Below are 12,357 nucleotides of genomic sequence, written 5' to 3'. Positions count from 1 at the left end.
CGGTCACAGCTTGGGGGGTGGGGGGGTGGGGGGCGGCTGGTGGAGGGTTTCAGGTCAGAAATGGATGTGCAGCAGTACCTTGGGCCACCAGACTCATGGAAAGCAGACGGAGGCCCCGGATCCCGGCCTCTGCGCACGCAACTCAGCACTTCCTGTGCCCTGGTGCCGCCTGTCTCACCCGCCCATCCCTGCTGCTCCCCTCCCTGGTCTCCTAAGCCAGGGCCAACCAAGGCTCAGCTCCTCCCCAGACGGTCCTAGCTGGTGGTCCATGCAGCCCCCCTGCCCTTCTGCTCTGACCCAAGCACAACACGAGAGCCCCTCCTGCCTCCACTCTGCGTCTGGACTCACACTGTGGACACCAGGCGGCCCCTGGGGCCAGTCCCCCTGGGCCGCTCGCGGGCCTGCCTGCGACCCTGCGCCCTCCCCACACGGCTCAGCCCTCGCCCCTCTGCAGAAAGACCACTCCTTCTTCCTCCGTCCTTGTGGCAAACATTACAGTGGATGGAAACTAACAGCCTGGCCCAGCCCAGTTTCAAAACACACTGTGCAAATGGAAAAGGTGTCGAAGACGAAAAACTGCTTAAGGAGAGTAAAATGGGAGGGGGCAGCAAGAGGCCAGGCCGGGCACCATCCGTCCAGGCTGGCGGGGGGGGGGGGGGGGGGCCCTGCGCGCCGCTGTGGGTCACATTCACATCCTGCCCTGCTCCAGGGGAACCCCCTCCCCGAACCAGGGCACGGGCGCCCCCAATCCTGCCGGCTGGCTGTCCCCAGCCTCCAGGGGCACCTCCAGCCCCGGGCCCGCTCCTGGGGTCCGACAGCACAGGTGACCGCGACCGCCGGCCCGCGGCGGGGCGGGACGCAAACCTCCCGGGGGAGTCCCCGCGCCCGGGACGGGAAGCTCCGCGCACCGGGGACCGGGGGCGGCCGGTTTCGCCGTCTCAGCGCCGCCGCGGAGCGACTCCTCCGCCCCCGGCTCGGGTTCGAGGCGGCCGCGAGAAGAGGAAGACGACGAAAGGGAACTTTGGCCGGCGGTTCGGGCCAGCAGGCGCGTCGGGCCCCGCGGCCGCCCCCTGGGAAGGGGGTCTCCGTCGAAGCCGGCGGGAGGGAGACGCTGGGGAGGGTGGGGTGTGGGGGGTCCCGGCCGCGCCCTCCCCGGCCCCTCCGGGGACCCCCGCCTCGCTCACCATCTGCGCCACTTTGAGCAGGGCCGTGTGCGTGCGCGGGTAGCCCTCGTCCAGCAGCCGGTCCGAGGGCCCGGCGCCCAGATGGCCCGCGCCGGCCCGGGGTCCGAGCGCGCTGCCGCTGCTGCACGTGGTGCGGACGAGCCCGGCTCCGTGCGACATCCCGCGGCCCCAGCGCGCCGGCCGCCTCCCCGGCCGCGGCCCCCGGGCCCGATAAGCAGGGGCGGGTCTGGGCGGGGCGGGCTCGGGCCGAGGCCGGGGAGGGCGGGGCGCCCGGCTCCTCCGCCCCCTCCGGGAGGCGGCGCGGGCTGGACCTCGGGCAGGGAGGGGGCTCCCGGGCCCAGGCGGGCTGTGCGCCCCCGAGCTCAGTGTGGAAGCGGCTGCGTGCTCCAGGACCTCGCCCCGGGTCGCTGACCCGCGCAGCTCACGGCCCGACGCGGCACGCCCGGATCCCTGCTCGAGTGTCCAGTCGGGGTCCGCCTGCCCGCCCCCCATCCCCCACGCCGTGCCCCGTCGGCCCCCCCACCCGGAGACCCCTGCGCCCTGCAGCCCCTGAGAATTTCCTGTGCTCAGGGTAGAATTTCCCATGTGTGTCTGGCAGCGTAAGTTCTTTGAGATTCAGGCTGGTGGGAAGGTGAAGGGGTGCCTCTGGGTAGTCGTGTCCTTTGTATTGCTAAGTAATATTCCACTGCATGAAAACGCGAAGTTTCATTTACCTGCTGATGGACACCTGTGTGTGTGTGTGTGTGTCTTTGTCCTTCTCTCTTCTCTTCTGCCTATTAGGGTGAGCGAATGTTTATTTCTCTTGGAACCTACCGGTGATGTACTGTGTGGTCACCCATCTGGGTTTTTAAAAATTACCACTTCTATTTATAAGAGACACAGAGAGAGAGGCAGACAGACAGACCGTGTTCCCAAAGGCCGCTTCACCCCCCAGATGCCTGCAGCAGGGGGTGGGCCAGGCCCAGACTGGGAGCCAGCCAGGAACCCAGTTGCGATCTCTCATGTGAGCCCAATTGCCTGCTGCCTCCCGGAATCCGCACTAGCAGGAAGCTGGACGAGAGAGAGCAGCCGGGACTAGAGCCCACGCACTACCCCTGGGATGCGGGCATCTTAACACGCTCACAGAGGACTACCAATGAGGCAAGGTGCCCCCCCCCCCGCCCCTGCCCGGGACAGCGTGTCCCCGTGGCCAGACATCACAAATCTGCCTTGTGAGCCTGTTGATGCCAGCGCTGTCCTGCCACCAGATTTTTCTTTGTGGCAAAACCTGAGTAATTCCAGAATGTGGATGACATCCATGCAGTCTTCCGTGTCTCCTGGCGATTCTGATGCACCCTCGGATTTGGGGAGCAGTGTCTCTGTGGAGTGTCCCACAGCTGAGACAGTGGGGTGCTGGTCATGCTGGTTTTTCCTACTCTTGTGTGCACTTGACAGTTTCCAAGGCACCCACTAGACCTGCCTGCAACATCTGCCTTGTCTTTAGACACAGCCCCCTGGCAGCTCTGTGCCTCTCTGTGCACAGCAGGAATAATGCCCAAGGGGACTGACATGTGGGTGCGCCGTGGTGTTGCTGGCTCTGGTGTGGTGCTGGCATTGTACCTCTCTCTCTGCCTCTTAAATAAGTAAGTAAGCCACAGCGCACGGGTTTTGGGAATTAGTGGTATGGTGAAGCTGGTGTATGGGGGGACACAAGGAGAGAGGCTGGGGGCTCGGCTGCAGACACAAGCCCACTGCAGTTTTAGGCTTCTTGCTTCACACAGAGAACTGAGAACTGGGGCTGACACTGGTGGTGATGCCCCCATGACGATGATGATGGTGGTGGTGGCAGTGGGCTGTTATCATGACAATGTCATCCTGCCTAGGGCTCCTTCCCCAACACATTCTTTTCTTGGGCCCTGATGTCGCCGGCACTGAATATTTTTCTTGTTTTTCTCTGTTCCATGCTGTGATTTGCAAATGAGAATCACCTGTGAACCCCTGGCACCTGTAGGTGGCTGAGCCCTGCCCTGCAAGGCCTGACTCAGGGTGCCTGGTGGGGCCGGCACAGGTGATTCTGATGCGTTTCTGACCCTGGCCAAGAGCTAGGAAACTCCCACCAATTCCATGAAGTCCAGCTGCAGCGTCAGTGCCTCTGGGGAGCCTTCTTGGCGCAACGATCAACCCCCTATGGCACCAGAATTTTTTTTTAAAGATTTATTTTATTTATTTGAAGGACAGACTTACAGAGAGGCTGAGAGAGAGAGAGAGAGAGAGAGAGAGAGAGAGAGGTCTTCCATCTGCTGGTTCACTCCCCAGATGGCCACAATGGCCAGAGCTGCGCTGATCCGAAGCCAGGAGCCAGGAGTTTCTTGGTCCAGGTCTCCCAGGCGGGTGCAGAAGCCCAAGCACTTGGGTCAAATTCTGCTGCTTTCCCAGACCATAAGCAGAGAGCTGGATTGGAAGAGGAGCAGCTGGGACTAGAACCAGTGCCCATATGGGATGCTGGGGCTTCAGGCCAGCGCGGCCCCTTTTTTTGTTTCTAAGTTTGTTTATTTCCGTCTACTTGAAAGGCCGAGTGACAAAGAGACAGAGATCGTCCATCTGCCTCGTCACTCCTCTGGCCTACAACAGCCAAAGCTGGGCCAGGCCAAAGCCTAGAACGCCATCTGGATCTCCCACATGGGTGGCAAGGGCCCAGCGACTTGACCATCCCCTGCTGCCTCCCAGGCTGCATTAGCAGGGAGCCAGATCAGAAGTGGAGGAGCCGTGAGTTGAACCAGGCACTCTGATCCAAGATGTGGGCACCCCAAGGAGCAGCTTACCCCTCTACACCACAACACCAGCCCCCAACCATCATTCATTAAGCACCCACGAATTTACTGGGTGCCAGACCTGTCGGGGGGGAGGAAGCAGACTGGGACAGGTCACCCTGTCGGGTGTGTGGCAGGGAAGTCCGGGCGGGTTTCCTGGAGGAGGTGCCATCTTGCCCACACACTGAAGGAAGAAGTTACCCAGCCTTTGGTGGGTGCAGGTCAGAGTTCCAGATGAGAGTTGAGAGGCTGACACAGCAGAGGGCACGAAGTTCATGCAGATTTGAGTGTGAGGCACAGCAGAGGCCGGTGCTGGCTGAGGCTGCAGAGGGGGCAAGACCACCTGCCGGACGTGGGTGGGCTCCCTCCCTCCCGAGTGCGCTCCTGGAAGTGAACGGCACACCCCACGTCAGCCTCAGCCGTGTGTCTTCCAGACTGGGAATGCACCCAGGGAAGAAAGTACAGCTGGCAACTCTGCAGTCAGCCTTGGGTTCACATCCCGACCCCAGCACCCACCAGCGTGATGAAGCTGGGAACTTTCTAACCTGCTCTGAGACGCCGTTTCCCATCAGCAAGTGAGGATGAAAACTAATACGTCCACCTCCTGACCCAGTTACCCTGAGCTGCTATGAGACCACTGCAAAGGCTTGTGGCTTCAAATACTGTATCCGGGGGCTGGCGCTGTGGCATAGTGGGTAAAGCCACTGACCGCATCGCTGGCATCCCAGTTTGAGTCCCAGCTGCTCCACTTCCGATCCAGCTCCCTGCTGATGGCCTGAGAAAAGCAGCGGAGGATGGCCCAAGTGCTTGGGCTCCGGCCACCCACTTGGGAGATCTGGAAGAAGCTCCTGGTTCCTGGCTTGCCCTGGCCCAGCCCAGCCATTGTGATCATCTAGGGAGTGAATTAGTGAATGGAAGATCTCTCTCTGTATCTGTATCTCTCCCTAACCCCCATAACTCTTTCAAATAAATAAATCTTTTTTACAAAAATACAGATAATGTATCCTGTGGCTGACACTGCGGTACAGTGGGTTAAGCCATGGCCTGTGTCTCCAGCATCCCATATGAGCACCAGTTTGAGTCCTGGCTGCTCCACTTCCAAACCAGCTCTCTGCTAATGCAGCTGGGAAAGCAGTAGAAGATGGCTCAAGTCCTTGGGCCCCTGCACCCACATGGGAGACCTGGAAGAAGCTCCTGGCTCCTGGCTTTGGCCTAGTGCAACCCTGGTTGTTTGGGGAGTGAACCAGCAGATGGAAGCATTCTGTCTCTCTCTTAACTCTGCCTTTCAAATAAATAAAATAATGTATCCTCTCTCATGGCTCTGATGTGGCTGTGCTCAGCTGGGCGGTTTTCTCTCGGCACCTCTCCTGCTGTGGCAGTCAGATAGGAGCTGGGCGAGACTCCTCCAAGGCTCATTTGGGTTAGAGCTCCCAGACGGCTGTCAACCCGAGGGCCGGAACGTGCTTCTCTATGTGGGTTGGGCTCTCAGAGTGCGGTGGCTGGGCTTGGAGAGGGAGCCCTGCAGGGGGAATGCTCCAGGGAGTTTGCAAGAGAAAGCTGCCGGGAGAGCTCAGAGCTGTGCCTGCAGCTGGAACATCACCGCTTCCCCTGCATTTTGCGGGGCCTTCCCAGCATTCCAGGGGTGCTGGAATCAACTCCACCATTTCGTTAGGAAGCTGCGTTCTGATTACTGTTGTGACCATCACTGGAAGACACCACTGCCCACACCTCCCGTGAGGATTAAATGAACTTAGGTGTGGAAAGCCCACGGTGCAGGGCCTGGCGCTCTCGTCCTCAGGAGTACACTGGCTGTTCTTGGCCTTCATCCTACATCCTCAACACCAGCCACGACACCCGGCATGTATAGTGCATCCCTACTGCCTTCCAGTTCAGCGGTGGATTCGTGCTCAAATCGCCCTGCAGCCCAGGAATAATGGTGACTATCTATCTGAGGGTCAAGACCGGAGTAGAAGGGAAAGAGCGCTGGGTAGAGGTATACACCTGGCCTGGGATCCGGGTGCCGCAGAGGCACCCCGAGTATCAGTCCTCACATCTGCACGTGGGGCTGACACTGCTCAGCTCCCAGGGCTGAGAGAGGCCCACGGGGCACTGCACTCACTCAGGCATTCATGCACATTGACGGAATCTCAAATAGGCTGGGGTGAAGGGTGGCCCGGCCGGGCACACGGGGGCATTGAAAGACAGAAGTGCAGAAGCATCGGAGGCAGGACCCAGCAAAACCAAAAGCCAGCCGAGGGCTGCCCTTGGTTTAGACCTGACCTCTTGGCTCATCACCCTCGTCCGGCTTACATGTACTGTCCAGTATTCCCTCCGATACCTGAGAGAGCTCTGTGCACACCTCGGGGACAGAGTTGCTAAGGTGGCTTCCTAACCTGGGCCATCTGTCCCCATGCTCCGCCCCAGCTTACATGAGATAATTCGGCACAGCTGGCCCCAGCACCACGTCGGAGACGCAGAAGAAGCTCCTGGCTCCTGGCTTCAGATCAGCCCAGCCCCAGCTGTTGTGGCCACTTGGGAAGTGAAGCAGTAGATGGAAGATCTCTGCCTGCCTGTGAAATAAAATGAAAATAAATAAATAAATAAAAATTGTAAAGTCCCGTATGCTCACTGGGGGACATTCAGAAAAACAAAGAAGGCAGAAGCCATACCCCTCCGCTGCTGCTGCTCCCCACGGCCTGGCCAGCTCTGCCCTGTGTAGACTGCCCCTCGTGCCGTAGCCCTGCCCAATAGAATTCCTCATGAACCCGTTCTGGTGCCATGCATTTGTGTGTGTGTGTGTGTGTGTGTGCATATAACTTATTTTTCTCCATCATCTATTTTTAGAAAGACAGCACTTTAACAACGGGTCTTCAGTGTGATATCCAGTCTAGCAACCAGAGTTCAGCGCAGCTTGAGAAATGTGTCTGTTAAAAACGCACAGTGAAGCCATCCATGACGGTGCTAACCGACTCTGAGGCTGAGTGACTTGCGGGTGGGGGGCTCAGGGGAGTGCGTTAGTTTCTAACCAGGTACTTAAGCACGCTCCCGCTGTGTTAGGCTGGCTCCAGGATTTTTCCTGATAGGGAGGAGATCAGTGCTCACACCTTTGCATATAAGTCTTCGATTCTGAAGAGGCCACATACAAGTCCAAGGCTCCAACTTAAAAACGCACACACACTTGTTTTATTTAAAAGGCAGAGAGAGAGAGAGAGAGAGAGAGAGAGAGAGAATGTCTCCCACCTGCCAGTTCACTCCCCAGACGCCAGCAATAGCTAGGACAGGCCAGCAAAGCCGGGAGCTGGGACGCTCCATCTGGCTCTCCCACGTGGGCGGCAGGGGCCCGAGGACTCGAGCCGTCACCGCTACCTCCCACGATGCGCATCAGCCCCAGCCGGGTACCCTGATGTGGGGCGTGGGCACCCCAAGTGGCGTCCTCACTGTTGTGTGACATGCCTGCCCGAGGGGACACCCGTGTCTAGGGGTCTTCACGTTTATACTGACAGAGAGATTTCTGGAACCATCGAACTTCCTGGCCCCGTGCCCTGGACCGTTTCTCGCCGTCCAGATGTCCCCAGCACACGAGGCTGGAGGAAAGGCAGTGAGACTATCTCAGTGTGGCCCAAGCCACTCCAGGCGCTCGGCTACCTGCTGTAGCCTCAGGCAGCTCACTGACCACTCCCTACAACCTCAAGCGTCCTTGCCACATCCACGGAGCTGTGGACACCCACCTGTGTGACTCAGGGCGCTGCCGGCAGGTGTGCAGGTGCCCCAGGCGCTCCCGGTGCTCCAGGTGCAGGGCTGTGAGCTGGAGGCCAGGGTCTGATCCTGGCGGTTTCACCCGGCAACCACCTGGGACTGCAGAGTAAGTAGGTGCAAGCTCCCAGGCCCTATGGCCATTGACAGGTTCTGGAAAACCATCAGTTAGCCTTGCTTGCTCTTGCTCCCTGCCCGGTAGCTCTCACCGAAGCGCTTCTCTCTTTCTGAGACCATAAACACAGCCCCAGGTGCGGGTCTTCATGTCCCTGCCAGCCCGGCCGGCTCCCTGGAACACACAGAAGCCGCACGAGAACCTTCCACGTGGCCCCGGCAGGCTCCCCCCATTACAGGCCACTCCAGGCTTGCCGTGCCTCAGGTCACCTCGTGTTCCCCACCTTTGCTAACCCCGCAAGGGGTTCCAGCAGCTGCCTGGCGACAGAACACAGAGCGCTTTCCTGGCCCCGAGCTGCGCTCCGGACAACATGGAGATGAACCCATCTCCGACTCTGCCCGAGACCACGGAGGCGCAGGGAAATCCACAGTGTGGACGATCCAGCAGCACAGCGGATGGGACAGGGCCTTCGTGTGTCAGACCACGTTAGATCTCCCGCCTCTATGTTTAATGCAGGGTAGGGGAGCAGAGAGAGAGAGAGAGAGAGAGAGAGAGAGAGAGAGAGAGAGAGAAACCAGAACTCCCATCTACTGCTTCACTCCCCAAGTATCCCAAGCACAAGGGCTGGGACTGGAGCCAGGTCTCCCCCACAAGCCATTGTCTGCTTACCTCCCGCGGTCTACACCGCTGCACTGCCCACCGCAGACAAGACGGAGAGCACCTGGCGCCTCGGAGCCTCTCCCCGGGCCCTTCGGCAGCCGCTGGTCCTCCTGCACTGCAGGTCTGTTGAGCCCTCGGCAGAATCCCTTACGCACGGAAGCAACACTGGGGTTTGCCTGGCGTCTTCGGTTCGGTGAGACTGTTGGTGATTCACGCACTCGTCCAGTCTGTCAGTAGCGGGTTCCTCTTCATGTCTCAGGAGTATTCCTTTGCAAGGAGACAGCACATTTTGCTATGTGTTCCTCACTCGACAGACACCTGGGTGCTTCCATTTGGGGTAGTTATGCATACAGCTACTCTGCGTGTTCTTGCACCAGTCTCTACACCGGCATATTTCTCACAGGTAAATATCCAGGAATGGAGCCGGATCCCACTTGAGGTACATATTTAGCTTTAGATATAGTTGTACCCCTCCCAGCAGTGTGTGAGAATTCCGGATGCGCTCCAACATTTGCTAGTGTCAGGCTTTTTTTTTTAAAAAAAAAAACATAGTCATTCTAGAGGATGTGAAATAACAGCTTTTTGTGGTTTTACTTTGAAAAAAAAAATTGCACCACCTTTGATCTCTAAGTTGTTTGTCTTAAATACCAGATTAGGCTTAGTCTTCATTCTTTTTCTTAATATTTAATTAATTTTTGAAAAGACTTATTTGAAAGGCAGAGTGATAGATGGAGAATGAGGGAGGAAGGGAGGGAGGGAGAGAACCATCCACTGGTTCTCTCCCCAAATGGCCACAATGTCCGGGGCTGTGCCAGGCTGACACCAGGAACTGGGAGCTCCATCCAGGTCTTCCGTGTGGGTGCAGGGGCCCGAGTCTGCACTGCTTTCCCAGCCGCGTTAGCAGGGAGCCGGATCAGAAGTGCAGCAGCCGGGATATGAACACAGACATACAGAGGAAGGGAGCTCCTGTATGCCAGTTCACTCCCCAGACGCCCACGACAGCCAGAGCTGGGTCAGGGGCCAGAGCTGGGGACCAGGGATGGGATCCAGGTCTCCCACGGGGGCGGCAGGGACGCGGCCACCTGAGCATCAACACTGCCTCCCAGGGTCTGCATGAGCAGGACCGTGGAATCTGGGGCCAGAGACGGTATTGAAGGCAGGCACGCTGGCGTGGGACGTGGGATTGCCTGTCCCGGGCCTCACCGTTGCACTGTCTGCTCTTTGGCACTTACAGGCCATCTTATTCACAGCAGCAAAGTCAGCTCTTCTTTTTCTGCTATCTGGTGTCGGCGCCGACTTATCCCATCATCACTGCCAGTCAACTAGGGCCCCATGTGACTCCACTGTCACAGGCAGGCAGAGCCGGGACTTGATGCCTGTCCGTGCCGAATGCCACCTGCTGGGACGTCCCGTGTGCTGGCCAGGACGCACACCGCCCTAAGAAGCAGAAATCAGCCGAAGCGAAGTGGGCAGGATTCTGCGAGCCACTGGCAGCAAACTGGGCTGAACTGGTACCCGGCTCTATGAGGATTCCTCCACCTGGCTCTTCCTGCTGGTTATCATTAGCCCACGCCAGGCTCCCCCTGGTGGTCACAAAAATATTTGCCATCGACCTCTGGCTGCGGCTTCCCTCTGTCCCCACCCAAGGAGAGGAGCTTTGTTCCTGGGAGTTCTATTAAAAGAGGAGGGGCGGCCGTTTAGCTCGGGGGTCACGACCCCGGCTCCCAGGTTCCGAATGCCTGGGTTCAGGTCCTGGCTCTGCTCCCCGTTCCATGTGCCTGTGAATGCATCCCCTAGGAGGTGTGGTGATACTGAGGTAGGTGGGTCCCTGGTACCCACATGGGAGACCTGGATTGGGTTCCTGCTCCTGCTCCTGGTGTCAGCTCTGCTCCGTCCTGGCCATTGCGGGCATCTGGGGGAGTGAAGCAGTGTATGGGAAACCTGTCTGTATGTCTGTGTATCTCCCTGTTCCTTTATCTCTCTGCCTCTCTCATACTTTTATTTAAAAAGTAAGCACCGATGTTATCATTAGACAATGAGAGAGGATTCAGCCTGCAGTGTTAGTGTGTGAGTATTTCAAAACGCAGAACTGGGGCTGGCGCTGTGGCGTAGTAGACTAAGCCTCCACCTGTAGCACCAGCATCCCACATGGGCACCAGTTCAAGTCCTGGCGGCTCCTCTTCCGATCCAGCTCTCTGCTGTGGCCTGGGAAAGCAGTGGAAGATGGCCCAAGTGCTTGGGCCCCTGCACCCACATGGGAGACCTGGAAGAAGCTTCTGGCTTCAGATTGGCTCAGCTGCTGCTGTCGTGGCCATTTGGGGATTGAACCAACAGATGGAAGACCCCCCCCCCCCCCCGTAACTCTACCTCTCAAATAAATAAAAAAAACTTAACAAAAAAAACTTTCTCCATTTCTCCTTCTTTCTGTAACTCTGCCTCTCAAACAATAAATCAAATCTTTTTAGAAAAGTCAATAGAACCCACTTCTATGACAATGCATATTTTCAATGAAAATGGGAATTGTCCATGGGACAGAAACCTGGGCCTAACTGTTTTCCACCCAGGGCTGCATCTGCAGTAAGCAATTCTAAATGTCTTCATAAAGATCCTTTATGTATTTAAAATCTTCTGTGTGCTGATACCCTAAAGGGATTCTCCTGTGAAGGGAGCAATTTAAAAACATAAAAAGAAATCACTGATACTGAACATTCTCATCTCTGGATTTCTTGTATTTTTCAGATGTTGGCTAAATATTTATTTGGGGGGGGCAGAAGTTGGAATTGCAGTGGGGATAGATCAGTCACCTAAAGCGTTGCACTGATGTGCCATGAGTAGGCAAATACATCAAACTAAAACCCGTGCAGCCACCGGAGAGGATGCTCAGGGCTGCGGGTGCAGGCAGATGTGGGCACAGCTGGCAGGGTTTTTTTCTTTTTTAAGATTTATTTATTTATTTGAAAGTCAGAGTTACACACAGAGAGAAGGAAAGCAGATAGAGAGGTTGGTCTTCCATCCACTGGTTCTCTCCCCAGATGGCCACAATGGCCAGAGCTGTGCCGATCCGAAGCCAGGAGCCAGGAGCTTCTTCCAGGTTTCCCACGCGGGTGCAGGGGCCCAAGCACTTGGGCCATCTTCCACTGCTTTCCCAGGCCATAGCAGAGAGCTGGATTGGAAGTGGAGCAGCTAGGACTTGAACCAGTGCTCATAGGGGATGCTGGCACTGCAGGTGGTGGCTTTACCCACTACGCCAGAGTGCTGGCACACTGATTTATTTGCGAGACAGAGTGACAAAGAGGGAGAGACAGAGAAAGATCTTCCATCTACTAGTTCACCCTCCAAATGCATGTAACAGCCAGAATTGGGCCAGGCCAAACTCAGGAGTCATCTGGTTCTCCTATGAGAGTCACAGGGACACCTGCTGCCTCCCGGGGTATGCAGTGACAGGAAACTGGAACTGAGAGCAGAGCCGGAAGTCAAACCCAGGCACACTGATCTGGGATATGAGCATTCTGAGGGCATCATAACCACACACCTAACACCCACCCCTATTCTAATGTGGATTAGAAAACCCACGACCGCATCTGTCTCTGCACCCAGGACCACCCGTGATTTCCATGGGTGGGTCTCAACAGAGGCTTCCTGGGCCCAGCTGCTGGCCCGAGAGAAGCATGGACGCTGAGGACCCCCGCCTTGGAGAGCTGAGCGGCTCCCGCCCCCTGCCCTGGGGCTGTGCACACCCACCCGCCTCCTGACAGCACGGCACCTGCACAGCTGCGGGAAGATGGAGACGCCCACAGTGCCCCGCCTCCGGCTTCCCAAGTGGGTCTCCTTTCCCGAATCAGACACAACAAGTGGC

The 12,357-nt window shown here is 57.5% G+C and overlaps 1 protein-coding gene across 4 annotated transcripts in view; it reads right to left on the bottom strand.

The window, feature by feature from the left end:
* CMTM7 (CKLF like MARVEL transmembrane domain containing 7) overlaps positions 1 to 1,372 on the bottom strand; it is a 45,150-nt gene extending 43,778 nt beyond the window's left edge. For all 4 annotated transcript variants that reach the window (XM_051818532.3, XM_089331241.1, XM_089331235.1 and 1 more), the window contains exon 1: positions 1,185 to 1,372. In XM_051818532.3, the coding sequence (XP_051674492.1) occupies positions 1,185 to 1,343 (159 nt within the window). In that variant the 5' untranslated portion in view covers positions 1,344 to 1,372. The remainder of the gene's footprint in view (positions 1 to 1,184) is intronic.
* Positions 1,373 to 12,357: the final 10,985 nt, after the last annotated feature.

Source organism: Oryctolagus cuniculus, chromosome 4 (genome assembly GCF_051225735.1).
Source record: "Oryctolagus cuniculus isolate XC-2025 breed Fujian yellow rabbit chromosome 4, ASM5122573v1, whole genome shotgun sequence".
Classification (NCBI taxonomy): domain Eukaryota; kingdom Metazoa; phylum Chordata; class Mammalia; order Lagomorpha; family Leporidae; genus Oryctolagus; species Oryctolagus cuniculus.
Note: the sequence above shows the minus strand (reverse complement) of the source record. Positions and strands in the feature narration are given on the sequence as shown.